The 27887-nt window shown below is 61.1% G+C and overlaps 4 protein-coding genes across 28 annotated transcripts; 2 read left to right on the forward strand and 2 right to left on the reverse strand.

Annotated features, from left to right (window-relative positions):
• Positions 1-1064: 1064 nt before the first annotated feature.
• Positions 1065-10074, reverse strand: XAB2 (XPA binding protein 2). Its single transcript, XM_017664582.3, has 19 exons — positions 9928-10074; positions 8344-8492; positions 7981-8104; positions 7574-7771; positions 6712-6846; positions 6463-6627; positions 5249-5393; positions 4671-4822; positions 4469-4588; positions 4187-4318; positions 3963-4094; positions 3759-3872; positions 2649-2811; positions 2374-2564; positions 2052-2174; positions 1795-1966; positions 1466-1595; positions 1270-1379; positions 1065-1183 (listed from the first exon to the last, which is right to left on the reverse strand). The coding sequence occupies exons 1-19, from the start codon at positions 9967-9969 to the stop codon at positions 1122-1124; spliced, it is 2559 nt and encodes an 852-aa protein (XP_017520071.1). The 5' UTR covers positions 9970-10074; the 3' UTR covers positions 1065-1121.
• An 8-nt stretch (positions 10075-10082) lies between these two features.
• On the forward strand, positions 10083-11744 carry PET100 (PET100 cytochrome c oxidase chaperone). 9 transcript variants are annotated; one of them, XM_073220436.1, is made up of 5 exons: positions 10294-10545; positions 10710-10832; positions 10973-11059; positions 11228-11260; positions 11367-11620. In XM_073220436.1, exons 3-5 carry the CDS (start codon positions 10973-10975, stop codon positions 11514-11516), a joined length of 270 nt encoding a protein of 89 aa, XP_073076537.1. In that variant the 5' UTR covers positions 10294-10545; positions 10710-10832; the 3' UTR covers positions 11517-11620. The 9 variants fall into 9 exon arrangements, with proteins under 9 accessions (XP_073076536.1, XP_017520084.1, XP_073076534.1 ...); XM_073220437.1 differs by having other exon boundaries at positions 10713-10832; XM_073220435.1 differs by lacking the exons at positions 10294-10545; positions 10710-10832 and adding an exon at positions 10083-10284 and having other exon boundaries at positions 10957-11059.
• Positions 11736-16643, reverse strand: PCP2 (Purkinje cell protein 2). Of its 9 annotated transcripts, none has more exons than XM_037018267.2 (7): positions 16503-16643; positions 14692-14864; positions 13851-13967; positions 13578-13700; positions 12919-13033; positions 12505-12629; positions 11736-11928 (listed from the first exon to the last, which is right to left on the reverse strand). In XM_037018267.2, the coding sequence occupies exons 3-7, from the start codon at positions 13854-13856 to the stop codon at positions 11809-11811; spliced, it is 489 nt and encodes a 162-aa protein (XP_036874162.2). In that variant the 5' UTR covers positions 13857-13967; positions 14692-14864; positions 16503-16643; the 3' UTR covers positions 11736-11808. The 9 variants fall into 9 exon arrangements, with proteins under 9 accessions (XP_036874162.2, XP_036874161.2, XP_036874163.2 ...); XM_037018266.2 differs by having other exon boundaries at positions 13851-13970; XM_037018268.2 differs by having other exon boundaries at positions 13578-13690; positions 13851-14048.
• Positions 16250-24417, forward strand: STXBP2 (syntaxin binding protein 2). 9 transcript variants are annotated; one of them, XM_073220429.1, is made up of 19 exons: positions 16250-16331; positions 17929-17978; positions 18237-18318; positions 18812-18888; positions 19055-19133; positions 19229-19332; positions 19664-19812; positions 20031-20115; positions 20196-20326; positions 20423-20530; positions 20788-20845; positions 20971-21036; positions 21153-21233; positions 21480-21618; positions 22074-22183; positions 22908-23003; positions 23598-23683; positions 23788-23945; positions 24264-24417. In XM_073220429.1, exons 3-19 carry the CDS (start codon positions 18246-18248, stop codon positions 24347-24349), a joined length of 1686 nt encoding a protein of 561 aa, XP_073076530.1. In that variant the 5' UTR covers positions 16250-16331; positions 17929-17978; positions 18237-18245; the 3' UTR covers positions 24350-24417. The 9 variants fall into 9 exon arrangements, 7 of the variants coding, with proteins under 7 accessions (XP_073076530.1, XP_036874156.1, XP_073076531.1 ...); XM_073220428.1 differs by lacking the exon at positions 16250-16331 and adding an exon at positions 16593-16718; XR_001853713.3 differs by lacking the exons at positions 16250-16331; positions 24264-24417 and adding an exon at positions 16588-16718 and having other exon boundaries at positions 22828-23003; positions 23788-23926.
• The last annotated feature ends 3470 nt before the right edge of the window (positions 24418-27887 follow it).

The raw sequence follows: 27887 nt of genomic DNA on the forward strand, positions 1-27887 counted from the left end.
GCCCCAGGGCAGCTTCTAGCAAGGTCTGTCACACTCTCCCTGCCAGCAACCCCCCAGCTGTTTCTCAGCCGCCTCCTAGCTGAGCCCCTGGGCACATGAGGCTGCTGAGCAGTGTGCGGGCGTGAGTGTGGCTGTCAGTCCTGGAGCTTGGCCTGCAGTCCACTGCTGAACGTGACCCCTCCTCCAGCTACCTGCCTCCTATTCTAGGCTGGGTCACTGCCTCTGGGCCAGGGATGCCTCCTTTTTCTCCTGAGCGCTGAATCCAAGGCTCCGGTTGCCTCCTTGCCATGGCCACTGGGCCCCTCAGATGCAGGACCTCTGCCACAGTCCAGGCCGGCTCGAGCTCCCAGACTCGATGCCTTCGGCCCGGTGGCCCTGAGCCCGGTTTCCCCGCTGCAGCCCAATACCAGTGTCCCACCTCCCGCCTCACTTTTCTCTGTCCCATGGCTGCCCCCCGATCCATGCTGACACCCCGGGCCTCCCCACACCCCCAGATGCCTCCTGTCACAAGCCTGTCCCCCACAGCAGCTCACATGGCCTGTTCAGGACACAAATCTGATTAGGTCTCCCAAAGCTTAAAATCCCTTAATAGCTTAGAGCCCACTAATGGCTTCCCAGAGCTTAGGACTAAGGACACACCCCAGCTGTGGCGTGGCTGAGGCCCGGCTCTGGCTTCCGTCCAGAGAGGGAAGCGCCTTGCTAAGATCACAGGGCTTACAGAACCCATCTGCCTCCAGAGCTCTTTGAACTGCCATCCCTTGAGGGAGGTCAGCGCCTGTGCCAGGGGAGAAAGGGTTCAGGAGGTACTCCCTGGCCCTAGGGGCAGGGGCCCAGGAGACCTCCAGGAAGCCTCAGGCGGCAGAGACACTGGCCTCCAAGCCCAGAACTGGCTCTGCGGGGTGCGGGTGGGGCAGGGGCCCTGGCTGGGAGCCCGGCCGCCCCACCTCCTGCGCCAGCCAATCAAGGGTGGAGGGAGCCTGAGCCCAGGGCCAGGGCGCCACGGAGGTAGCAATCCCTACGGGCACCTGGGCGGCAGGAGGGGAGGGCAGGAAGGAGGCGCAGACCAGGATGTACAAACAAGCTGTATTGGGGGGGTCTGGTGGCAGAGGGGGTGGGGGCCGTCAGTCTTCCTTCAGGCTCCCGAACACGGCGGCCGGCACGCTCTGCTGCTCCAGCCGCACCTCTGGGGAGGAGGCAGGGAGGACGTGCTGGATCTCCGGGAGGGGCGCCCCCGGGCCCCCCGACCCGCTAGCCCGGCAGACCCCTTACCATTGGGCTCCAGGTCCATCTCGTCCTCGTCCTCGTCCTCGCCCAGCTCGATCTCGTCCGGGTTGGCCTGCTGTGCCAGCTCAGCCAGCTCCTCCCGGGAAGCGTCGCTCCTGGTGGGGCGGGCTCTCAGCGGGGCCGGGCACCCCAGCAACCCCTACTCCTGAGGAGGAGCTGGCGCCCCCGCCCCCAGCCTCACCTCACAAACAGGATCTTGCTCTGGGCCCGCGGGGGCTGGTCCCGCTCAGCCTCGGCCGCCAGCTGCTCAGCCCGCTGTTCCAGCAGCTTCATGTCATCCATGCCGCTCTGGCCAGGAGCAAGGTCGGACACTGGTGGGGGGTGAGGGGGTCAGACGCCCACCTGCGCCACACCGACCCCTCCACCCACCTCACTCTGGGTGCTAACAGGCACCCTCCACTTGTCCCCAGCCTGCCATTAGTTCCCAGGCTCGGGATGGGGACACAGAGGTGGGTGCCGAGGCTCCTGACCCAGGGGACAGCTGGGCAGGGGCAGCCCCCTGCTGCTCACCGGTGCCCGTGGTGCTGCCCGACACCTTGAGCATCTGCGAGGCCATGAAGTTGACCTGTGTGTTGTACGTGGCCTGCACGCTGCGGCGGATCCGCAGCATCTCCCGGATGGTGTCCTCATTGCCGTGTCGGACCTCGAAGTCCTTCCACGTCTGCCAGAACGCACTGGTCGTCTGTGGCAGGCAGGTCGTGTGCGTGAGCTAGCGGACTCGGCGGCAGCTGCCCTGGCGCCCCCCCTGCCCTGGCAGCCATCCCTACCCGGGGGTCGCAGATCTGGGAGCAGAAGCTGTAGATAGCCCGGGCGCGGTCGATCTCCCCAAGCTTGCACTCCATGTCTGCGAACCGCAGGCACATCTCCCGGGCGTGCTCGTCTGACAGCACCTGGGCGACAGCTGCGTCAGGGAGGGCAGGGCGTCGGCAGGAGGGAGCTCAGGCAAGCCGTCCCCAACACTCCAGGCTGGGCCCTGGGCTTCCCAAATGCCCCTTCCCAGCCCCATGCGTGGGCACGCTCAGAGCCTCCCGCCTGGCAGCTCCAGGTTGGGGTGCCCTCCACACCACCCCCACCCCTGGCGGCGGGCACCTCAATGGCCTTCTGGTAGATGCCACGGGTGTGGGTGACTCCGTAGATCTCAGCCGCCCGCTTGATGTAGATGTTGAACATGTCATACTGCTGGGCGGGCTCCACGGCCCTGGTAGCGCGCTCATACACGGCCATGGCATGCCGGGCCAGGCCCCACTCCTCCTCCAGCTGCGCGTACAGCAGGTACAGCGCTGCACCAGACCAAGGGGGTCAGGCGGGCGGCCCGCCGTGCTGCCCCCACATGCGCCCGTGCCCAGCCCGCCCACCCAGCTCACTCTTCGCATATTTGGGAGGGCAGCCATCCAGCGCCTGTTCAAAGAGGTCCCGTGCCCGCTCCAGCTTGCGGCCCCCATAGCGGGCAATGAATTTGGTCAGGTAGGAGCTCCAGATGTCGGACACGTTGGGCCACTTGAACAGCGAGATGCCACGCTCGTACGCCTGCCCCGGGAGGGATGCTGTGTGAGCCCACGGGGTGAGGCTGCCCAGCCCCACCCGCTGGGAGACTGCCCTGTCTTCCAGGGCCCCTTCCCTGCCTCGCTCTGGCTGGGCTCCTCCCTGTGATTCTGGCACAGTCAGCAGGGCCATATGCTGCCCTGTCTCCCTCAGCACCACAAGGACCCCAAGGGCAGGGCTGGACTAGTCCTAAGGCACCAAGAGGTGACATCACGGGTGAAGGGCTGGGTCCTCAGCCCCACAGTGGCTGCAGCCAGTGCCCTGGAGAGGTCACCACCTGGGCCTAGGTCACTCAGGCAGGCAGTGGTGGGTAATGTGTCCAACCTCCTCGTCCCTGTGCATTCATGGTCTCTGCATGTACAACCAAAACCCCTCAGGCAGTGGGCAGGGCCTCACCACATGCACACATGCACGCATCCCATGGGCCTACAATGTTCACGCGGGCGGCAGGGAGGACGGCCTGCACTCGCCTACACTGGCACCCTCTTCCTGTCTCACACACACACACAGAGGTGGGGTGCAGGGCCTCTACAGGCTGAACTGTGCCCCTGAAGTTGATGAGGAAGCCCTGATGCCCAGCACCCAGAATATGACAGGGTCGAGAAAAAACACCTTCAAAGACAGAACAGTTAAAACGAGGTCATCAGCACGGACCCTCACCCGGCATGACTTGGCACCCTTATAAGAAATCGGGACGCATAAAGAGACACCAGAAGTGTGTACAAAGACGACCATGTGAGGACACGGCATGAAGACGGCCGTCTACAAGCCAAGGAGAGAGGCCCCAGAGGGACCAGCCCTGCCCGCACCTTGATCTCCAGGACTGGGAGGTGATGCATCTCTGCTGCGTCAGCCCCCCGCTGCGGCACTCCTTCGGGGCAGCCCGAGCACCCCCCCAGTGCCGTCTGGGACCTCCAACTCGGCCCCCTCACCTTGAAGCTCTCCTCAAAGTACTTGTGCTCTTCCAGGAACATGGCGTAGTTGATGACAATCTGGGGCGTGGCAATGCGCAGGTCCAGGATGCGGTCGTACACAGCCTTGGTGGACTGCAGGGTGGGGCAGGGCTCGTGGGGCGTCCTGGGCATAGTGGAGGTCCCACCCCGCCCCTCCCCCACTGCAGGCTGGCGACAGCTCACCTGGAAAGTGCCGAGGCTCTCCTCCAGGTCGGCGAGCATTGACCACACCTTCAGGGACTTGTACACGCGGTTCTGCACCGGCTCTGAGGCGTCAAAGTACTCGGCCCGGCGGGCGGGCAGTGCTGTCGCCTTCTGCCAAGAGAAGGCGGCAGAGAGGGTGCTCGGGGGCTGTCCCAGGCCCGCCGCCCACCCGCAGCCCCCACCACAGCTGGGCGCGCACTTACCCTCAGCAGCTGCAAGGCCTGCTCATAGTTCTCATGCCGGAGCTCCAACTCGCCACACTCACACCACACGCCTGCCAGGTCATCCACCTGCTTGAAGCTCACCTTGGTGGCTTTCTCCAGGATGACGCGGGCCTGCCAGGGCGGTGGAGGCCAGGCTAAGACGCTGCCCGCCCAGGCCCACCCAGGAGAGAGCACGAGCTTGCACATTCACGCAAACGTGGCCCTGGGTGTGCCTTGTGGGTTCCCTGGCCCATGCCCATGCACTCATGGCACGGCACTCACATCGTCCAGCTGTCCGTTGTCCTCGTAAAACTTGGCAAATGCCACCCACAGCGTGTGGGGCTTGCCTGTAGCCTTGAAGGGATCTACTGTCTGCACTGCCTCCGTGTATGTGTTGATGATCTGGGCAGGAGGGGCTGGGTCAGGCTGGGTCAGGCCCGACAGGCCTGCAGCCAAGGGAGGTGGGGACGGGGCCGCCACGCACCTCCCGGGGACGGCCCTGGTGCAGGGCCACACGCTTGTGCCACTCGTGGACATGGTGTGGGTTCTGGCGCAACAAGACGCTGTTGAGGAGTAGAGGCCGCCGGCTGATGAGCTGCTCAAAGCGGGCCAGACGCAACTCCAGGTCCACGTCGTCTGGGACCACCACGGGGCCAGGGAGGAGTGAGGCCTCAGCACCCAGCCGCCTCGGTCTCCAGGCCTCGGCATAGGGCTCCAGGCCGTGCAGATTTACCTGCTGCACCGCCTGGGCCACCTCAGGCCCACTCTGACCCAGACTCGCCTCCAGCCCCTACCCGTCCCCTCAGCCAGCCTTTCCTGCCAAGCTCTGGCCCAGGCCCTCCTGAACCACCTCTGCCATCCGCCCAGGCCTCCCTCCTTGCCAGCGTGCACCCCATGCCTGAGCTATATCCCAGCTCCCAGCTCCTCGCCAAGGGCCCAACCGCACTGCCCACTCTGCCCCCTCCCTGCTGGCCTGACTGCCCCCAAGACACCATGGCTCGGGGCCCCCCCGGGCCACCTGGGCCGCACCCCCGCACCAGCCCAGACTGCCTGGCGGCTCACCCTCCTCCTCGCGCCCCAGCTCCGAGGCGGTCTCCATCTTAGCTGCGATCATACTCTCTTCAAATTGGGCGTAGCTGTCGAACACCTGGGTGAAGTCCCGCACGGTCATCACGGTCCGGATGGCCTCCTCGTACACATCCCGAGCCTGCGGGCAGGGGCAGGGCTGAGAGGAAAGCGCCGGCAGCACAGAGGCCATGTGCCCACTGGCATGGACACGGGGAACCCAGCAGCACTGGCCTCGGCACCCACCCTGAGTCAGAAGCCCTGCAGGGCCTCCCCGAGGCCTGCCCTGCCCCATCAGGCCCTGAGCAGGGGGGCCCTGCACGGCCACAGGAGTGGTCCCCTGCCGCCCTACTCTGCTGGAGCCACCTGAGGGCCTAGGCACCCCCTCAGCAAACTGACAGTGAGGCTCAAGGGAGGCGTGTAAAGCGCCTGTCACCAAGCAAAAGGGAACAGGTGACTACCCTCCATGCCCACACAGGTTCACCCCGCAGGGACCCAGCTTGGCCACAGAGGACTCAATTGTTGCTCAAAGGATCCCCTCAGTGCCGGCCTATGCCTGCTTCTCCAGCTCATTCTCTCAGTCCCCCCTGCCCCTGCCAAACCTAGGCCCCACCCCCCCACTCCTGGACCTGGCCAGCCCTGCCCCACGGCCTCTGCCCAGTACCCAGCTCCCGTCCACTGGCCTGTGCATTCTGTTTAAAGATAGCAGCATGAGGAGTCTTTGTCAAACACACCCCTGGTCATGCCTCTGTCATGCTCATGATCCCCGGCAAGATATGGCCAGCCCCTCCTCAGCCTGCAGGGCTCCCCCATTCCCTGAGGCCCCAGGCAGCCCCTCTGGGGATCTGTCAGAGCTCCGCACACTCCCCCATCCTGAGCTTACCACCCCACCGGCCCACACAGTGCACACTAACGTGGACTCTGACAGTAACCCCAGCACCTCAGGAGTGACCCTCACGTCGAGTATCTGCATCCTCCCTGGTGAAGGAGCGACTGCCCCTCTCACTTTGCTGATGAGGACACCGTGGTTTAACGGGCCTCAGGCCATGCGGCCCGGGAGAATCTGAGCTGTGCCGCCTCTTACCCTCAGGAAGGCAAACATGCAGGGCACATGTGTGCGCACAAATGGCAGGTGGTTTCTGCTCACACGTGTCACTGCAGGGCACTGGAGGGAGACCCCGCCCCACCCAGAAGAGTGCGAGCCCATGCACCTTCTCAAAGTGGCCGCTGCGGATGTAGTAGTCGGCCAGCGAGCACCAGAGCTTGCCCAGCTGGTCGGTGAAGCGGGTGAGGCCCCCGCGGATGATGGCATCCACATTGAGTGACTGCACCTTGTCCGGGTTCTGAGAGATGAGGTCACAGAGCTCGTGCCACAGCTGCAGGGCCACGGGAAGGAGGCTCAGTCTCAGTCCCCAACAGGGAGAGCCCTCCAGCCAGTAGTGGGTGCCCCCCAGGCCCACCTGGTAGTTGGACTTGCCGGCCTTGGACACAAAGCGCTCGTCATTGACCACGGTGGCCAGGCGCTGGGCGGCCTCATCCAGCCGGTCGCTGGACTTCAGGTACTCGATGTACTCCTCTGCACTCTCAGGGCTCAGCTGGGCACCCACCGACCCCCCTCAGCAGTCAGTGGGGCTGCAGGGCAACACTGCCACGCCCCCTCCCACTCAGAGACTCTGGGCCTCCTGTCAGCCGCCTGCCACCGTCCTGGCAAGAGGCGGCCCTGCCCACCCGGGTGGAGTAGGTGCCCAGCCTGGGCCCCTGGTCCAGTCCCAGTGCTGGCTGCTGCTGTGGCACGGACACCGGTGGCCCAGCCTGCTCAGCCCAAGCCTAGCTTCACCACATGCCCCTGCCCTAAACAGCAACTGCGCTCAGGAGTTCATGAAGCCTATTGGACATTCTGAGTTTGAGAAAACTGTGCCCCATCCCACTGTTTCTGCTCGACTCTCAGCCCTGCCTGTTCTACACCCGGTTCATGCCCCAATCATTGCTCTCACATGGCTGAGGCCTCACTCTGCTCTGTGCAGTCAGCCCACACGCATCCATCTCTGCAGTTAGAGTGAAAGCTCCACACAGGCAGGCAGGGACTGTCTGTGTCACACAGTCCCCAGCTCCTGTCTCAGTGCCTGATGTGGAGCAGGTGCTAGCAAACTATTTGGCGAGTAAATCAACCAACCACAGACCGAGTCCTGTCTGTCTCAAGGAGCTTTTTTTCCTATAACCTGTCTGTTAGCTGCCATCCTGCACGGGGCTGGTAGCCCAGAGCCAGTGTCTAGAAACCCCAGATCCGGGAGCTGGCCCACGGGCCTCACCCCAGGGGCTTACCTTGAGGAAGCGCCGGTAGCCTCGCACAGCTGTCTCAGGCAGAGGGTGAGAGCGCAGGAAGCGCAGGTACAGAGGCCAAATCCGGGAATGCTGGGTGATGGGCAATGCCCTGAGGGCACGGTCGAAAGTGCGGCGGGTGTGCGTGACGCGGCCCTGGTCCATGAGGAACTGGCAGTAATCTAGCCACAGACGTGGCATCTGGAGGCATGGGGAGAGGCAGGCAGGTCTCAGCTGCAGGCACCAAGGCCAGACCACACAGACACCAGATGTCCCCCGACTAAGAGGGCACCAGGAACGCTGTTAGCTCAACTTCACGTGCAGAGGCAACAGGATTCCAACCCTGGACTCGAACACCCCAATGGACTCTGAGCCCCTCTTCCCCGTGTGTCCCCAGGCCCAGCCCCCACCTTGTGCATGAACACAAAGGCCCTCTCGTGGCAGTTGTTGACATCTTCGTAGGCAGGGTCGGTCACACAGCGATGCTTCACCTGTGCCCGGCGTGCCTTCAGGTAGCGGTACCAGAGCTTGTAGCTGGAGCATGGGGGCAGGCGAAAGACAGTGACTGGTCAGTTATGTGGAGCCCACAACCCTTTGCCTTGCCCGATGAGGCAAACGCTGGGAGAAGGGGCCTGGGGACGGGTGACGAGTCTCAACATGTGGGAATAGACGGGGACATCAGAGAAGGTGTGCTGATCTATCAGGGGAGGTACACTCAGTGGTGGGGAACACTGAGCAGTCACTTGGGGCCTACTGGCCAGGGCCATTCCCACCTGCAGGGCAGAAGCTTCAGCGCCCGCTCATACAGCTGGTTAAGCCTGGGTTTCGGGGCACCTTGTTTAAACTCGATGTAGCGGAGCCAGCACTTGACAGAGAACTGGTTCCGCATGATCTCCTCCTCATAGGGGAGGTCCTCTTCCTCCTGCAAGGCAGGAAATGGGGAGAAGAAAGATCTGTGTTCACAGCCTGAAAGCAGCACTGTTTCGCTACAAACTCCAGACCCACACCGACTCCCGCATCCCAGTGCCCACCAGCAGAGCCTAGATGCCAGGACTCTGGTCCAGACATTTACCCCGCAGAATTCTACTCCCCTGCAATCTGACCCAGATGGTGCCCTCTCAGTCACAGGGTTCTAGGCCAGACATGAGACTGTCACCCAGACATCTCTCTTTTTGCCTTCCAAATCGAGCCACCAACTCCCTAGTGGCCCAAATCACCAGATTACTTAGGATGCCAGGCCTCTGTCCTGCACACCATGACTTGCCTCCTTACAGCATGCCTCTTTCTGGACACCAGGCCTTTGGCACCTCAGGCTCCCACTAGCCAGTCTAGCTCAACTCTGCCCCAGAACTTGGAGGTGTGACAATGAATAAAGGAAACCTCATTGTGCTTTGAAGCCAGACACTGACTTCTCCTCTCTAGCTATGAAAGCCCCAGACAGTGTCTTCTTCCAATACAAGGGTGTTCTGTCTACATTGGAAATCTGTTTAGTGCAGCCTTCTTCATTAATTCTCTTAGCTAGAGCTTCCGGATGACCTGTTGCAGCTTCCACATCAGCACCTGCTGCATTGCCTGGCACTTCTTTGTTTTGAGGGGGCTTCCTCACTTAAATCTTATGACCAACCTCTGCTAACTTCATGCTTTTCTTCTGCAGCCTCCTCACCTCCCTTGCCTTCATAGAATTGAAGTTAGGGCGTTGCTCTGTAGATTAATTAGGCTTTGGTTTAAGGGAATGTTGTGGCTGGCTTGATCTTATATCCAGACCTAGAAAACTTTCCCCACATCAGCAATAAGGCTGTTCTGCTTTCTTCTTATTCGTGTGTGCACTGAAGTAGCGTTTTTACTTTCCTTCCAGAACTTTTCCTTTGCACTCTCACAACTTGGATGTCTGGCCAAAGATGCCTACCTTCAGCAGGCCTATCTCGGCTTTCAACATGCCTTCCTCATTAAGCTTGATCATTTCTAGCTTTTGAGTTAATGACTTGATTTTTTATCTGATAATGTTCCGGCCACCCATGCCTTTACTGACTCTGACGCTACCAGTCTCTGAAGATTCACGTGAACTTCCGTTCCCCTTCCGTTCCCCGCATGTCCCATTTCCGCCCCAGGCCTGTCACTTCAAGCCCTCTACCGCGACGGCAGCTCTTTACTCAGGCCACCTGAGCTCTGGCACTGGCCCTTTGCTCCTAACCATCCTGGTCCTCTCACAGTCCGCTCTCGGGCTCGTTAGGGTCCTCCTGCCCGCAGGCTGACATAGCATTGGCCTAGATCCCCGGGGAGGCCAGACTCCCATTCCCTACGGCACCCAAGCCCTGGTGCACCCACACCGGCCACCCCCCACCCTGCCCCGGACTCACGAAGACAAGGTCCGACCGCTCGGGCCGCAAGAGTCGCGCCATCACTACCACTTTCCTGGTTCTCCAGGCACGCGCGGGAGTCGCGTTACAATGACGTCTCCCGCCGAAGACCCGCCCTTTCGAGTCAGACCTCCTTCCTATTGGCTGATCCCTTTCCGACCTTGCTGCCAGTGTTGTTGACTTTCACTTGGAGCGCGCGGGAGACGGGGAGCAGGATAGAGGCTCCCCGAGATGACCTCACCCGGGGCTCCTCGACCAATCAACTTCCGTCGGAGAGCCCGGGAGCATTGGCTTTGGGCGGAAGCGGCTTTGTAGCGTAGGAGAAGCGAGATGGGGGTGAAACTGGAGGTGTTTCGGGTCAGTGCACAACGGAGCGGATGGGAGGCTGGGCGCGGGGTCTTGCTGATCTGAGGGAGGAAGCTCTGAAAAGCAGGCACTTTGAGAGAGGGCTCTCTGGGGAGAAAGCCCCTGAGATTTGAGAGGGACTTACGGGTGGAAGCCCAGCGGAGGGGGCGCTGGCTTAGGGGACCCCAGGAGGGCTGATATGAGGAAAGGCCTCCAAGAGAGGAGAGATCTGAAAGGAAAGCTGCAGACCCAGGGGGAGCTCGCGGGCTCAGGGTGTGTGTGTGTGTGTGTGTGTGTCCCTGAAAGGGAGACTCCTTGATTTAGGGGGATAGTTTCCAAGAATGAGGCCCCCCAGATTTGGGTGTGCTCCCGGGATCTGCCTGGGTGAGGGTGGGGGTGCGGATAATAAGTTCTCAGGGAGATGCCTTTGATTGTAGTAGAAGCCCTTGTGTTCCTGGGGGCCAGTGTGTGTGCGCGTGTGTCTGTCTTTGAGAGTCTCCCGGATTCGGAGGGGGCTTTCAAGACTAAGGTCTCTTGGATTATGGTGGCAAGACTTTAAGGTATTTGAAGCTTCTGTACCTTGGTGGGAGTTCTGGGGTTCTTCGGGAACCCCGAGGACGCGCTGCTGGGTTCCAGGTTCTGCACATTGGAGAAGGGGGATTATCCCTGCCTCTGTTCATCCAGCCCCCTGCCCTTCCAGATGACACTGTACCTCACCTTCCCTGTGGCCATGTTCTGGATTGCCAATCAGGCCGAGTGGTTTGAGGACTATGTCATACAGCGCAAGGTGGGCATAGGGACAGTGCTCACGGGTTCGTTCCACACGGTGGGAGCGGGGCATGGGCCGCCAGCCTGCTGGAGACCAGTGTCTGCCTCCTGTGAGCCAACCCTTTCCTGGCTGTGGGGTGCTAGAGGCTCCTGGCTTGTGCCTCCAGCTGTGCCTTTGTCTCCACAGAGGGAGCTATGGCCACCTGAGAAGGAGGACCAGGTAAGTGAGGTGCTGTTGCTCCCACCAGAGGGATGGGGATGGAGGTGCCTGGATCCCTGTGGCTTTGATGAGTTTGAATCAACACTTTACCCTCAATTGTGAGCAGAAAACAGAGAGCAGAAGGGTATATGGTTCCTTAATTGCTCTCCCCCTGAAGGATGAAGCTGAGCCCTCCTGGATGCTGGTTGCGGTTGGCACAGGGCCTCCAGGGCAGACACTGAACTCTGAAGCCGTGGCCTGGGGGAGGAGGGGGTAGGGTGGTGGGAGAGGGGTCCAGGCCCTGAGATGTGGGCCCCCCTCCTTCCTTCCTGTTCCACCCCCTTTCCCATCCCCAGCGCCAAGAGCTGGAAGAATTCAAAATGCGGATACGGAAGCAGAGGGAGGAGAAGCTCCTTCGTGCTGCCCGACAAGAGTTCCTGAGCCCTCCAAGTGCCAGTGCCCTAGCCCCTCCATCCGTGAAATAACACGCACGCAGTTCCTTGTTGCTCGTGGAAGTGTTTTATTGTCTGCTTTCAAGGGCCAAGTGGGGTCCAGAGCGGCTCAGGCCCTCAGGGGGCTTGTGTCTGGGGCTGGGGGCTGCTGTTCCGACGGAAGCTGAGAGCAGTCGGGTCTTGAGGGGTGAGGAGGGGCTGGGGGCTGAGGGTCCCGGCTCGTTTCTGCACTCCATCCTGTGGATGGAGAGGGGTCAGCCAGAGGCAGGGGTCAAGGGCAGAGTCCGCTAGGGGTGACACATGCACTGGAGGGGAGGTGCAGGTAGGATCCTGTCAAGCTTCTACGTACCATAGTCACTCAACATTTAGGAGGGTATTTGGGTGTGAAGTGGTGGGTCTTGGGGTCTTGATCAGAACCCAGGCTGTGTGTATGTGTGACATAGACACCTGTGAACGTATGGGGGGGTGTATCTTGTGCAGGAGCTCGGACACCTCTGTGGGGTGTCTTCCCACGAAGGGGGTCTGTTCTCTCTGGCCTCCCTGGAGCCTGAGATGTAAGGGCAGGAGCCATGTGATCCAGCCAGGGCTCCAACATTAACGTTCCCATGCATGACCTTGGGCCCCTCCCAGCCCTGTCTGGACTTTCATTCTCCAGTCTGAAATTGGCTGGGTCCCAGGGACTCGCAGGGGACTCGGTTGGGGAAGGGGAGGGCGGGGTAATCCTCCCAGGCACTCATCCCTAGGGGGCACGTTCACTCCTCGTGGGGGTGGGGGCCTGGCTGGTCTCTCCGCAGCCCCAGCAGAATGTCCTACCTTGGGGCCTATGGGCTGGAAGCCAGGCAGGGCGCTGGCTGTCACACGCTGGTCATCCATGCGGCGGCTCTGGGTATTGGCCAGCATGTCCATGAGATTGTCCATCTCTGGTGCGGGGACACTCTCTGCTTGGAGCAGAGATTTGTGGGTATGAGCACATACACGGGGAACACAGCCTGGCTGGAGCCCCCAGGCCACCCCTCCCCCACCACTCCTTTTCTCCAGGATGCATGCCTGTCTCTCCCCACCCCCCACCCTGCCCCAAGACCCACAAGCATATGTGCCCCCAGGTGCCTGCTCGCTTTCTCAGATAGGCTCTTGCCCACAGACCCTCCCGCCCCCCAGATGGCCACTCGCCATGGACTCCTTCACCCTGCCCTGTCCACACCACCCCACTCCCCCACCCACTCTCACCGTGCTCGGAGGTCGGGCTTGGCCCTGCCTGCAGAGAGCAGCGCTGCTCCTCCATCCGGTCCCCCTGCACGTGGCTCAGCAGGTTGAAGAAGCCCTCCTGGTCTGGGGAGCCCGCCTGGGAGCCAGACACACTCAGTTCAGCTGAGCACCCCTCCCCTCCACACCAACCGGCCTCCACCCTGACCCCTCCTCAGCTCTCACCATGGTCCTGGCCCAGGTGCCGCTCTGCACGGCTGCTCCAAATGAGACCTGAGCCTCCCTGCCAGTCCTGGCCCCCCGCCCCAGCCGCCCAGCCAGCAGGGCGCCTTCACGTGGTGCTGCCCAAGGGAGAGGCTGCTGGCGCGGGCCTCCCAATGTCCTAAATTGGGGCCTGACTGCAGGGTGGCCTGGGGGCTGGGACACAAGACAGCGAAACATCCCAGGGGCTGTCCCCCAGCCCCAGCACCCCCCCCACCTCCTGGGGTCGGCACTGAGATCCCTGACCTCTGCCCTGGGGCTGGGTTAGGCACTCCACCCCTCAGGCCCACCAGCACCTCCTTGGGTGGCAACTGGGCCAGGGGTCCCAGGAGACTCGGCTGCTAATTAGGTGCCCTACAAACTTATTAGTCCTGTCATTCATGGGCCTGTGAGTTGGGGTGTAGGGGGTGGGGCTGGCTTACCTTGATGCAGGGGGCTGAGCCCTCGTCCACTTCCCCTTCCTGGTCCATCATGGTCCCTGAGCCCCGTCCACTTCTCCACTGGCCTTGGCCCCGGCCCTGGGCCAGACAAGGCTCTATAACAGACTGAGATGTGGGGGGGAGTGGTACCCAGCCCCAAATCCCCAGCTCACATCCCATCTGCTCCCACCCAAGCGTAAGCCCCATAAAGATGATCCAGATAATTGTTTCTGTAGCTCAGTGCCAGGGCTGCTGAAGGCGTAGAAGGCAGGTGACCTGCATTTGGATTTGGCTGGCCCAGCAAGACTCCCTTGAGTCTCGAGAACTCTCGGGACGGGTGTGGCAGCGGCAGGCCAGAGCGGTGTCCTCACGGGGGAGCAGGGTCCAGCTGGGCTGCTTTGGGAGGGGACAGGCCAACAGCAGGTCAGGCGGGGTCCGCGGCCCACCAGCAAAAGCAGTGCAGGAAGGTTTTGCCTGCGGGTGGTAGGGGAAGGGGAAGCTGGACCTGAGGACCCCTGAACCACCAGCCAGCCCAGCTCCCCCTGTCTCCTGGCTGCGCCTCCTCACTGCGCCTGCATCTGGCTGCCCACCACAGGCCCCAAGATGAAAAGGTCTGGATCTCCTGTCTCCTTGCCACCAATGCGAAGTGGAGGTGTCCCCTCTGAGCTGTGGGACTGACCCCAGTGCCTGGGACTAGGGATGGGAGGCTGGACTCCCAGGGGCTGGAGGGAAGGAAGAAAGACCCGGCCCCACCCCACCCCTGAGCAGTTACTGACTTTTCCTCAGTGCTCTGGGAGAACCCCCCTTTCCCCCTGCACCCACTCCACTCCCCAACATGCCTTTCTGGAAACTACTTAAAGTTTCTTCCCGGAATAAACAGGCTGCGCTGTCACTGGCCCTGCCCAAACGCCGAACTTGGGCCTCCTCCCCGTCAGCCCTCCCCCATCCAGGGCCCACATCCACACCCTCCTCACAGCCCCAAGTCCTCAGTGCCAAGGTGGTGTCTTCCTCCACGGATATACTCGCTTTCCGGGGCTGCCTTAACAAAGCAGCGCAAACTGGGTGGTTTAGGGCCCGAGACGTTTGTCGCCACCATTCTGGGGGCCAGAAGTCCGACCTCGAGGTGTGGGCGGAGCCACACTCCTTGAAGCCCTTAGGGGAGAATCCTTTGCCTTTCCCTGGCTTCTAGCGGCAGCCCGCAGTCCTTGGTCTTCCGCCGCTTTGAGCTGCAGTACTTCCGTTTCTCCCTCTGTCATCACACATTCCCCGTGCGTCCTTGCCTTCACGTGGCTGTCATAAGATATGGGCACCGGTCATACTACGTTAGGTGCCCACCTACTGCACTCTGACTGCATCGTAACCAATCGTGTCCGCAAGGATCCTATTTCCAAGTAAGGTCCCATTCTGAGATACTAGGGGTTAGGACTGCAGTATATGTTTTTTGCAACAAAACTCTTTTCAGGGATTGGGCAGGATGCATTCAGCCATGAAGAGCACAAGGTCCTGGTCACTCAGGTATAGTGGGAGGTGGCAGGCCCTACAGACTGTCACCCCCAGGAGACAGGCTGAGAAGCTCGCGGAGGTCCTGGCTTCCTCACAGTCTCCAGGCTTCCCTTTGCCCTGCATTCCATCCATCCACCCCGGAGCTGCAGGAGTCCCCTTCCCCCTGCTCAGTACTCTTCCTTGGCCCCCATTGTCCTCAGGAGAAATCCCAAACACCCAGGGGTACGGGGAATGTCCTAAAATGGACTGGCAGGGGATGTGCAACTCTGAGTATGCTAAAAGCCATTGTCCTGAACACTCGGTGGGTGAGTTGTGTGGTGTGTGAATTACATCTCAAAGCTGTGAAAGACTTGGTTTCTATGGTGGGAGTGGGGGAAACAGGTGAGGGGGGAAAAGCTTGTGAGAATGTTCGATATCTTGAGCTGGGGGATGGTCACATGCGTGTATACACCTCAAAATTCATCGGGCTGTACACTAAGGTTTGTGTATCTTATTGTATGTACCTTATTTTTTAAAAGTTAAATAAAATTTTTAAAAGGAAAATGGAAACTGCAGGAAAAACTATAACTCCTACCTAGGGTGGCCAACTGTCCTGGTCCACCCGGACTGTTGCAGTTTTAGCAGTGGAAATCTGTGGCCAGGGACCTCTCAATCCCTTGCAAATCTGGCCCCTCCAGCCTCACCTTCTGCTGGGCCTCCACCACCCTCACCCCACCCCAGCGCTTCCCCAAGCTCATTCCCTACTGCGCTGCCCACCTAACTGCATGGGTGCACCTTGTGTGAGACCTCATTTGCGTGGGTGCTGCTGGGTTATGCCCTGTATGTGACAAAGTACCAGCCCGTGGCTGGCACATAGCCGGAGCAGGCCCTGCAGTTTCGAGTCAGGAGTGAACTGAAATTTACGTGTGTGTGAGCACTGGTTGAGCATACCACTACATCCACATGATTGTCCACCCGTGGGAGTGTGTGTGCACCTGGTGAGCGCAAGGCAGTAACAGGCAGTCCTCCAGGGACAGACTCCTGCTTCATCTCCCAGTAGGTCTACTGCTACTCCTCATGTGGACTTGGAGAAGAGTCGGGGCGGTTTCGTGTCTGCACCCGCATTCCCTATCACGGTCTCTAGGTGGATCCAGTGAGAACTGGGCGCAGGTCCCTGACACAGGGCGAGTGCTGGCTTAGCTCCAACCCTCCCTTTCCAGGCCACCTCCTGAGTCGCCCAACCTGCTGCTGCTGACAAACCCTGGAGTATAGAAGGTAAGAGGGTCCCGGGTCTGCGGCCCCGCGGCCCGGGTGAGCACACAGCCTCCCTCGGGCATGGAGAAACGTCGGCAGCGTGGTGGCGTGCCTGGGGAAAATTAAGGGGCTGTGACCCTGCGATACCACTTGCTCGCTGCACGCAAGCAGCGGGAGTGTGGCTGAGCTCACGTCTGCGGGCGTATCGTCGGCGGCGACTGGGTGCCTGTCTGCGTGGACACACGGGCGGCCGGGCCAGGCGCGCGGGGGGGCGGGGCGAGGCTCCGCGGGGTGCGGTCCACGTGGGTGACGCGCGGGGCCACGCCCCCACCTGGGGACAGACGCGGAAGCGGCGGCGCCCCTAGGGGAAGATGGCGCCCTCGGGGCTGAAGGCCGTCGTGGGGGAAAGTGAGTGCGTCCCCTGGGGGGCGGGAGCCCGGGGCGCAGGGACCCTGAGACTCCGATGCCGGGGAGTTGGGAGCCGGACTGGGCGTTGAGCAACTAACCCTCGAGGGGGGCGGGCGGGGACTTGGTCCCGGCTGGACGCCCCGCCTCTCCCGTGTCCCAACGTTACAAATTTTGGGGACTGGTCTCCGGGGGACCCAAGGCAATCGGGCTAAGGTGGCGTAGGCAGGCGCCGGGGCTCGGGCTCCTGGGCTCTCTAAGGTGCCGGCTTTGCGGAAGCACAGCTTGACGCGCACACTCCTGGGTCTCATGGGGGCTGGGGCCGGGCTGAGTGCGCTTGTCAGCGACCCCAGGTGGAATGAGTGCTCTGGGGGCATGTCCAGGGCCCTGTCCAGGTCCAGGGCTGGGGGACGCCTTCCTCCTTGCTCTGTGCCCCGAAGCCCCACGCATTGTGAAGACCCAGGCGCCCGGGCCGCACGGGCAGCGGTTCTTGCGGGACGGGGTGGAGGTCGCCCCTCCCCCACCTCGAGCAGTTCCGACTTCAGCTTCTCCTTCCGCCCTGGCCGTCCTGATAACATTGGACATGACACTGGCCAGGCGGGGGCACCTCGTCCCTTCCTCCTCCCTCCGCTGGGCAAGGCAGAGTGTGGCTCAAGCCTGCAGCATCCCAACTGAAAAAGGAAACTCCTACACTGGGGTTAACGGGGAGACAGGAAAACCACTGATGCCAGTTTCTAGATGGGGAAACAGAGGCCGGAGGTTGGGTGATGACCACAGCTAGGAGCGCCTCAGAGTAGGGGGCCAGAGCTCCTGCATTCTAGTCCAGGGAAAGCTAATAAGGTGGGGTGGGGTTCTAGCTGAAACCTACACACCAGGGAAACTCGAGGGAGCAAGCAGATGGGGAGGCTGATAACAGCTCTGGAGGCAGGTGAATATATATGCAAGCCTGGCCTTAGGTTACTGGACATCGAAAGCTCATTTACTGAGGGGCTGCTTATGCCCCAGGCACTCAGACACTTAGGTACTGAGGGCACTTAGGCCGTTCACCTGTACTCTTCCAAACCTCAGTTTATTTGTTTGTAAATTGGGACTGGGGGGAGGAGTTAATAGGAATGAAGATGGAGGCCCAGCCCCCGGGCCCAGAAGGCTTGGGGACGTGGTGGGGACAGACAGAGGGGGTAGCATCCTGAGCCCACCCCTCCCTTTTGTGCAGAAATTCTGACCGGAGTCATTCGGAGCGTCAAAAAGGATGGGGAGTGGAAGGTAGGGGTGAGGCAGAATGCCTTGTCCAAACCCTTATGGGGAACCCTGAATATGAGACCCCCAAGAACACCCTGAAGAGGCTTCTGGTCCACAGGTGTGGAGTGTGTGTGTGGGGGGTCCTGGGTCCTAGGTCCTCCCATTCAGCCAGCTCTTGAACTCTCAGTCCTGCCCACTGCCCCACCCCCACCTCATGGGCAGTGGTGGCCTCTACTACCCATTTGTCTATCTGTGGGTCCATCTATCCATCCATCCGGATAGGTGCTCATCATGGACCACCCAAGCATGCACATCTTATCATCCTGCTGCAAGATGTCAGACATCGTAGATGAGGGCGTCACCCGTGAGTGAATACCACCCCACCCCCAGGCCTTGCTGCATAGATGGGACCCAAGGGTAGGATGCCTTCAGATTGCCCAGAACTTCTAAGTGTGCAGCTTCCTGCATAGACAGCCCTGAGGGTGTGACCCTCCCCCACCTGAGTGTGGGAGTCTGTGGTGAGCGACCTCCCACCAAGGACTCCCTAGCTGCCACCCCTAAGGGGTCAGCCTCCCCCACTGTGTGTAGAATGCTGTGTAGGACCCTGAGGGTGAACTCAATAGGGACCCCCAGAATGCATAACTTTCTCTTGGGGGACCCCAGGGTCTGTGAAAGTAAAGAACCCTGCCCAGGTAGCTCTTAGCTGTGACCCATGGGTGTTCACCTCCTGCATAAGACCCGTAAGGAACGCAGCACCCCCCAACATCTGACCCTCCTCTGCAAGTGTCCAACTGCCAGTCTGAGACTCCCCCTGTCCCTGGGCACCCATGAATGCCTCCTTTCTCTGTTTCTACTAGTTGTTGAAGACATCAACAAACGTCGAGAGCCCATCCCCAGCCTGGAGGCCATTTATTTGCTGAGCCCCACGGAGAAGGTGCCTACAGGAGCGAGAGAGTGCGTGTGGGTGGGTGTAGGTGCGCGTGCGTGTCTGCATGTCTACACGTGTGTGTGGGAACAGGCAGCGGCTGGGAGGCAGGGGCAGAGCCCGGAAGTGTCTGCAGGCACAGGACCAGGCCTAGAAAGTGATCTGCCTTTCCCAGTCGGTGCACGCCCTAATCGCAGACTTCCAGAGGACCCCAACCTTCATCTACAAAGCAGCACATATCTTCTTCACCGACAGTGAGTGAGGAGGAAGCGCGTGGGTGGTAGGGGCGAGGGAGCACGAGGGCCCCTCTGGCCTGATGCCCCATCTTGCCCCACCTCCCCACCCCCAGCCTGTCCGGAGCCCCTCTTCAATGAACTGGGTCGCTCCCGTGTGGCAAAGGTGGTGAAGACGCTGAAAGAGATCCACCTTGCTTTCCTCCCCTACGAAGCCCAGGTACAGCCCCAGCTAGTCCCGGGCAGAGTGTGGGAGTCCATGACCACCCCGAGTCAGAAGGGAGAGCCAAGGGACAGCGCAGACGACTGTGGGCCCCTGGAGTTCTGTCCCTCTGGGCGCCTGCAGGGGGCAGCGGAGCGCAGGCCTCTGGGTGGTGCCGCCCAAGGGGGTGGAGGCTGGGGCATTGCCCCACCCCCTCCCTCGGGCATTGGCTGGAGTTTGTCCCGCCTCGCGGAGGGCCGAGCCGGTTCTGGGGACCCGGGGACGTCCCAGGCAGGAAGTTGGGCAGTTGTGCCCCGACAGCGGCGGCTCTGGCCCTTGTGCCTCCCAGGTGTTCTCCCTGGATGCCCCCTACAGCACCTACAACCTCTACTGTCCCTACCGGGCCGAGGAGCGGACACGGCAGCTGGAGGCACTGGCCCAGCAGATCGCCACACTGTGTACCACACTGCAGGAGTACCCGGCCATCCGCTACCGAAAGTGGGGACCCCACCCCATGCTGCCCCCTGACCTTGACCTCATCCTGCATCCAACCTTTAACCTCACTTTTGTTCCCAGCCCTGGTCCTCACCCTGGTCTGACTCCCATCCCTAACCCCTAACTCCCATCCCTAACCCCATCCTTGACACCCCCAGTCTGTGCCTGGCTCTCCCCAACCCTATGTCCTGAGAACCCGTGTCTGCTCGCCCCACCCCCAGGGGCCCAGAAGACATGGCACAGCTGGCCCATGCTGTCCTGGCCAAGCTGAACGCCTTCAAGGCACACACTCCCAGTCTGGGCGAGGTGAGGTGTCCCGGGGAGGTTGGGGCGAGGTCCCAGTTAGGGACAGGGTCAGTGTCCTCATTCCTGCCCCTCTTCCCCAGGGCCCTGAAAAAACCCGCTCACAGCTACTAATCATGGACCGGGCTCATGATCTTGTGTCCCCACTGCTGCATGAGCTAACGTTCCAGGCCATGGCCTATGACCTGCTGGACATCGAGCAGGACACGTACAAGTGGGTGGACCCTAGACTCACCCCCGCCTTCACCGCGGACCCGGGTGCCTGGTCCTTGGCTAGTTCCCCTGAGCCTCGTGTCACCTCCTCCTGCAGGTATGAAACCACAGGACTGACCGAGGCCCGTGAGAAGGCCGTGCTGCTGGACGAGGATGACGACCTGTGGCTGGAGCTGCGGCACATGCACATCGCGGACGTGTCCAAGTGCGCACATGGGGAGGGGGCGGGGCGCCCCTTCTGCACCACAGTCCCCACCGCACCCTCTCCTCCCGCACTGTGGCCCAGTCCTGCCCTTTGGGTCTCGGTGAGACGCCCCTCTGCAAGCCACACCCCACAGCCCAACTCCCGGGTGTCCTCCCAGAGCAAGCTTGCACGAGGCCTGCTCTAGGGACTTCTGACCCCTCCCCATTCTGCCGCCACACCACCTCGCCAACCTCACCTCTGCCCGCCCTTACTGCCAGGAGGGTCCCAGAGCTTCTGAAGACATTCTGTGAGAGCAAGAGGCTGTCCACGGACAAGGTAGGGGGCGGGCCGGACGCGCTGCCGGGAAGGAGAGCCGGCTCCCCGCAGAGCGGGGGCGGGGCCTCCATCCGGCTGCGGGACCTCGGGAGGCGGGGCCTGGCCTCACACCCCTCCTGCCCCAGGCCAACATCAAAGACCTGTCCCACATACTGAAAAAGATGCCGCAGTACCAGAAGGAGCTGAGCAAGGTGAGCGCGGGTGGGGAACCCCCATTGTCCGCCCTTCCGCACCACCCCTACTCCCCCGCTTCTCCCCCCACCCTGACTCTCGGCCTCGAAGTGGTCTCTGTCACCCCACCCCGCAGTACTCCACGCACCTGAATTTAGCCAACGACTGCATGAAGCGCTTTAAGGGCTCTGTGGAGAAACTGTGCGGTGTGGAGCAGGTACGGGCCGCCTGGGACGGGTGTGTGGCCTGCGGGGGGTTAGGGAAAAAAGATCTGTATGAGGGGCGGGGCCTGCGGGGAGGTGGCACCTGGTTGGGGGAGGGGGGGCCTATGGCGGACGCGGTGGGACCTTCCAAGACCTAAAGAGGAGGAAGCGGGCCCAAAGTTCCTGCCAAGGATCCTGGAATGTCCCAGCCCTGTTGGGCCGTAGTGGCTAGCAGGACAGCTGGTCCCCACGCCCTGCAGGATTTGGCCATGGGCTCCGATGCAGAGGGCGAGAAGATCAAGGACGCCATGAAGCTGATCGTGCCCGTGCTGCTGGATGCAGCAGTGCCGGCCTACGACAAGATCCGGGTCCTGTTGCTCTACATCGTTCTGCGGAATGGTGGGTGGGAGCACAGGAAGGCCTCGGGATTTCCCCATTCGCTGGGGTCTCCAGTGATCCTGGGAAGCTCCCATTCCCACAGTTCCCCAGTGCGTGGGATATCCCCACTCCCCAGGCCGGCCAAATCCCACAGATACCCCTCCGTCGACCTCCGGGTCCCCTCATTGACATGAGAGTGCCACTGACACAGAGACCGCCTTATCTATGACTCCTCTCAACTAATTCCAGAGGATCCCCCGCCCTGCCCCCTCCTGGTCCCCACCCAGAGTTCTAACTTTAGGACTCCCCTTCCTACTGTCCTCAGTGGCCCTCTTGTTTATGAAGACCTCCCAACCGCAGGACACCCCCACCACAGCCCTGCCAGCCCCTCATGCCACCCCCACGCTTAGCCCAGGAACCCTCCTGGCCACCACCTGCTGTCCCACCTTCCCCATAAGGATCCCATCCACCTCTAGGCGTGAGTGAGGAAAACCTGGTCAAGCTGATCCAGCACGCCAACGTGCAGGCGCACAGCAGCATCATCCTGAACCTGGAGCGGCTGGGCGGCACTGTCAGCACCCTTGTGGTATGCTGGGAAGCAGGCTGTCGGGTCAGAAGCTGGGCGCAGGGCAAATGGCCTAGGGATGCCGGGGAGAGGGCATTGAATCAGAGCCTGGCACCGCAGGGCCAGAGGGCATATCACCAGGGCTGGGGTACACGGGACACGGTGTGGTCCTTGGGGGACAGAGAGCACTGTGCAGGGTCAGATATGGGGACCAGGGGACACCAGAGCTGTCCCCAGCAGTGGGACACATAACCAGGGGGTGCGATGTGGTCAGAGCCCTGGTCCTGGTGGCGGGGCAGTGTGGGGCGTGCGGCCTGAGTCCCGGGCGCAGATAACAGGGTCCGCAGCATTGGCATGAGGGCACACAGTTGACCTTTCAGAGGACCCCTGCCCCCGGAAAGCAGACACATACAGCTGCTTCCTTCCCTGACTCTCAGCTTAGCCTCTCCTGTCTCTCTCTGGCGCTACGCGCCCCGCTGCCCCTGACCCCGCCTGCACTGCTAGGTGGTGGCTGGCTGGCCCCTCTCACCCGGCTCCCATCTCTGCTGGCCCCCTGGCCCCCAACTCTCAGCTCCCCTGTTTCTCTGTGTTCTTCATCCTTTTTCCTTACTCTCTCATGCTGTCTTTCTGTCTGTCTCTCCATCTTTGTATGCACCACCCACAAGCCAGACGAGCCCCCAGCCCCATCTATGACCCACCTCCTTCTCCCCACCTCCTCCACGGGTCCCGCTGCGCCCCGCTGTAGGGCTCTGGGACCCCACGCCGGCTGCAGCGGAGGGAGCGCTCGGAGCCCACCTACCAGCTGTCTCGCTGGACCCCTGTCATCAAGGATGTGATGGAGGTACTGCTGGTGGGGACGAGCCCGGGGAGGGTGGGGACTATGGGACCTTCCCTCCCCCTGCCCCCATCCAAGCAGCGACTCAGCCCCTTCGTAGTCACAGCGCCAAGCCTCGGGGCTTATAGAAATCCCTCATTACGGGCGTGCCCCATGACATCCGATCTACTCCACCAGAGGGGCCCCAAGCAGGCACTTGAGGAATTGGGGTGGCAGAGAGACCCCTCCTCTGTCCCCCTCTATTCTCTTCCCCTGCCACCTAGAAAGCCCCCTGGTCTACCCTTCCCCACCCTGTGCCAGCTGCTGCCCATCCTGGGAGCCCAGAGCATCAAGAATCCCAAAGGACCAGGTCCCAGCTTCCTGCCTGCTGTCCCTGTGGGGGGAGTCCTATCCCTTCCACCTGCCTGGGGGCCCAGCAGCCTTGGACCCCACCCCCATAGACCTTGGATGCCTGGACTCCTGGGTCCCCAAGAGGCCGGAGCTGCAGATGGTGGCACCTGTCTGCCAAGACCTTGGCTCCCGGACACATGGTGGAGGGGCTCCAGGCGTTGGGCCCCACCCCCTGAGGCCCTTTCCCAAGCCTCCGTCTCCGGCCCCCAGGATGCCGTGGAGGACCGGCTTGACACAGAGCTGTGGCCCTTCGTGTCCGCCCCCGCCCCCACACCCAGTTCCCAGGCTGCTGTCAGGTGAGGGCCGTGGGGATTCAGCCCCCACACAGAGGCACCCATTGGGTGACGGGAGTGTGGGGGGTGGCCTCCAAATTGACCTCTGCCCACCTCCCTCGACACAGCGCCCGCTTCGGCCATTGGCACAAGAATAAAGCAGGCGTGGAGACACGCACAGGATCCCGGCTTATCATCTACATCGTGGGTGGCGTGGCCATGTCAGAGATGAGGGCTGCGTATGAGGTGACCAGGGCCACAGATGGCAAGTGGGAGGTGCTCATTGGTGAGTTATGACTGGGGTGTACCCGGCCAGAGCAGGGCCTGGCGCCGGATTCCCCCATGCCTGGGTACCCGGGGATATGCTGGACTACCAACTTTTGTGGGTGGGCTGACCACCAGCCTCCGGCGGGATACCCAAAGCCTGGAACCTATGCAGGGCTTGTGTCTGGGAGGCCTGGGTGAGGGGACATAGTCGTACTTCTGTGTTTATAAGGGGTCTAGACTCCTGCATCCTCAGAGTCAATTTCAGAGTTCCCAGGGACCCTGGTTGGAGGGTCCCCAGGCAGTGACCCCACCTCCCCACCCCTCTGCTCCTGCCCAGGGTCCTCGCACGTCCTCACTCCTACACGCTTCCTGGATGACCTCAAGATGCTGGACCAGAAGCTGGACGACATTCCTCTACCCTGACCCCCCCCAGCTCCGCCCTGGCCTGCGCCCTCCCTTACCAGAGAAATAAACACTGCCTGCTCTCTCCAGGCTCCGCTCACCTCACTTTCCTTCTGAGGGAGCTGGTGGGGCCCACCTCCCAGGAGTCCCATTCCCCTGCCCCTGCCCCATGCCTCAGGCCCCACCACACCCTGTTGTTCTGCCAGAGGGCATGTTAAGCCCCAGTGGAGGTTAAGAACTTGGGCCCAGGTTTGAATATTGCCTCCAGCACTGATAAGCTGAAAGGCCTTGGCCAACCTGCTGGGATCCCCCATCCAGAAGATGGGGCTACTAACGGCAGCTGCTTTGCAGAGGAGATAAAGGGTGCAGGAAAGCTGATGCTGGGTGGGGCCCAGCAGCCCTTGGCTGCTCCCATAGGATATTGAGTATTATGAACAAGCAGAACTGCCCTGCATGCCCACCACCCCCAAGCCCTCTGGGAACTGTCTCAGCAGGCCTGGGGCCATACAGGCGGAGGGTCTTCTCCAGCTCCTGGGATTAGAGCCTGCGTTTGTGTGAGGACAGTCACACAGCAAACCATACCCAGTTCCCACTTGGAGAGTTAGAACTCTCTCTGCTCATCCTCTGCCCCATTCCCAGGGCAGTCGCAGGGGCTCCTAACTGCAGGACTTATCAGAGCCTTCACTGGGTGTATTAGTCTGCTCAGGCTGCCATAACAAAGTGCTACGTTCCTGGAGACTTAACCAAAAGAAATGTATTGTCTCCCGGGCCGGGAGGCTGGAAGCCCAAGGTCAGGGTGTCTGCTGAGGCCTCTCTCCTGGGCATGTAGATGTAGATGGCCGTCTTCCCCCACAAGGTTTTCCCTCTGTGTGCACGTGTGTGTGTGTGTGTGTGTGTCCTAATCTTGGAAGGATACCGGTCATACTGGATTAGGGCCCACCCAATGGCCTCATTTGAACTTGATTATCTTGTGAAACACTCTACCTCCACTCTCTCCTGTGGTCCTGGGTGTTAGGGTTTCAATGTCTGAACGTGGGGTTTGGGGGGCTGTGCACAATCTAGGCTGCAACACTCTGCTAAGAAGAGGTGGGAACCTCACAGCGTGAATAAGACAGGTGAGGACCCTTCTTTCTGGGGCACAGATGCATGGCCAGGCGGCTGCCTGAGCCACCCAGTCTCCGGGCAATCAGGGAAGTCTTCTTGGAGGAGGTGAGGTGTGAGTTGAGAATGAAAGTGAAGAGAAGTCGGGAACAAAGGGAGGGAAGGGCAAAGTGGGGGCAAAGGTCAGGGAGTGAGGTGGAGGGGAGAGAGTCGAGTAACAAGTTCTGAGAGCCACGCAGGGCCTCAAAGACGGCGGGCCTTGCCCCGTGCTGGGGAGATGGGAAGCTACAAAAGGCTTCCAACCAGGGGCCGGTGGCGCCCAAGGCTAATGCTGGCAAGAGACTCTGATGGGTTGGGTGCTGGGGAAGGAGGCCCAGGGTGAGTAAGCCGGGTACAGCGCCCCCCGGGGGAGCGCTATGTATTTCCATGCTGTCACAGCTGGGGACGTGGCCGATGCAGGGCCAAAACCTGGAGGGCGTGGACGGAGTCAGGACACCCAGGACCCTTCCTTCCCTGCCCAGTGAGGACCTGGCCCTGATTTGGAGGGCACCTATCCTTTGGAGACTTCAAGGAGATCTGCGCACCTCCCAGAAAAGCCTCACACACAGTTTTGGAGGCGGGCTTCACAGAAGCCACCGATCCGGTAGTTCTCCGTTTCAGATGCACGCGAAACTCGTGCCCGCGCAGAAACGTGGATGTGCGAGGTCGTCGGGCGGGGGGGACGAGGAGTGCAGCGGCGAGAGTGGGGTGGCGCAGGCCCCCGAGACTGCCCGCCCAGCACGAGCGGCGCCCCGCCCGGCCTCAGCAGGGAAGCCGAGGAAGTGGGAGGGAAGCGGTCTTGGGCTTTAGCGGAGAGACTCGCCTCCCCCGAAAGCCCCGCCTTCCCTGCGGGGCCCGCTTGAGTAGGTGCGCGGTGAGCACCAGGGCTCGCTGCGGCTCCGTTTCCCCGGTGCTTCCATCTCTGGCCCCTGTGACTGGAGCTTGGCTGACCCTAGTCGGTCAGGAGCTACCCAGGATGGCAGGGGCAGGGCCAGGACAGGCAGACTCCTGGGATCCGTAGCCTCACCTGTTGACTAAACCAAAACCTCAGTGAGGCCCAAGTTGCCTTTGTGTTTTTCTTGTAGATTTCTGAAAGTGGTAACAAGTGTAGCAGCCCCAGCAGCAGCAGCAGCAGCAGCAGCAGGGGAAACACCCTGCAAGGCGAAGCAGAGGCCCTGGGTTGCAAGCACTGCCCACTCCTCGGCTCCTGAGGCCTCTGTGGACAGAGTGGGGCAGTGGGTCTGGACATAAAGGCCGCTGTGGGTCCCCTCTTCTCATTTCCCCAACTTGTCCATGTGCTAGAAGTGGGGGAGGGGCTCTTGACAAAATTCTGCATGCGAGTATTAACTGCAAGGCTGCCGGCTCCAGGCAGGTGCAAGGAGACACTCCCTTGCTGATTCTAACAGCAACAGTTGCAGAATTTGAACACATAAGCCAAGTCCCCGGAAATCTGCACCGCAGGTGGCAGTTCCTGTCTTGTCAGCCAGCACTGATATTCTAAGAAACGCTTAGAGGTGTGCTTTTCAATTTGTGGCTATCTTCGGGGAATAAAGTCAGAAAGTCTCCCTCAAGGCATTTCATGATGTGTGTGGGACTGCTCTTAAGGGAATGCAGTAAGAAATGAATTTGTAATAGAAGAAAAGGGGAATCAAATCTTTGTTCAAAACTGAACACTAACATTCACCTGAAAGTGAACTCAAGTAGCCCCAGAAACTTTGTAATCACTAAACGTTGGGGGTGCGGGGGGGGGGGGGGGGTGCGGGGGGGGGGAGGTGGGCGGGGGGCGGAGCAGGGCAGTTTCTTCTTCTTCTCCAGATTTTTCTGCAGTCAGAGGATCAGAGATAAAGCTGAAAGCTGATTTTGTTCAACCCCAAGCATCCAGTCCCCAGGGACTGAGGAAGAGCAGAAAAGAAAACCACAAAGCAAGTGAATCGGTGCAGGAATGTGTGCTTGGACCCCTGCAAGCAGCTACTTCATGTGTCTGCACCCCAGCCTCTCTCCTACCATTTCCCCTGGAAAAGCCCTGACTGCTTGTGTGTCAGGAGGACGGCGGTTCTCTAAGGCAGGAGCCTGCCACTCCCTCATTTACTAGCAAGTCAATAAACTATTCTTTTCTTTCCTCAAAACCTTGTCACTGTGTTTTGTGATTTGACCTCAGGGACGAGGACCGGGTCTTGGCATCAGGAGCAGCACCCCCGACCCCCCGACCAAGTGCCCGCAGGGCCGCTCCCTCAGTGTCAGAGGCCACAGGGCCGAGCTGTCAGGGACGCAGAGCTCCCGGCTTCCTCCTTGCTAGCCACAGGGGACTGTGCCGGCCAGGAGTGCCTGCTGTGTGGCGGGTCAAGCACAAGCCTCTCGAACTCCCTGTAAAGTATACATTGAAAGCAGTACTGCCTTCCAGGAGAGCTTACAGACTGGA

Source organism: Manis javanica, chromosome 13, assembly GCF_040802235.1.
Source record: "Manis javanica isolate MJ-LG chromosome 13, MJ_LKY, whole genome shotgun sequence".
Taxonomy (NCBI): Eukaryota; Metazoa; Chordata; class Mammalia; order Pholidota; family Manidae; genus Manis; species Manis javanica.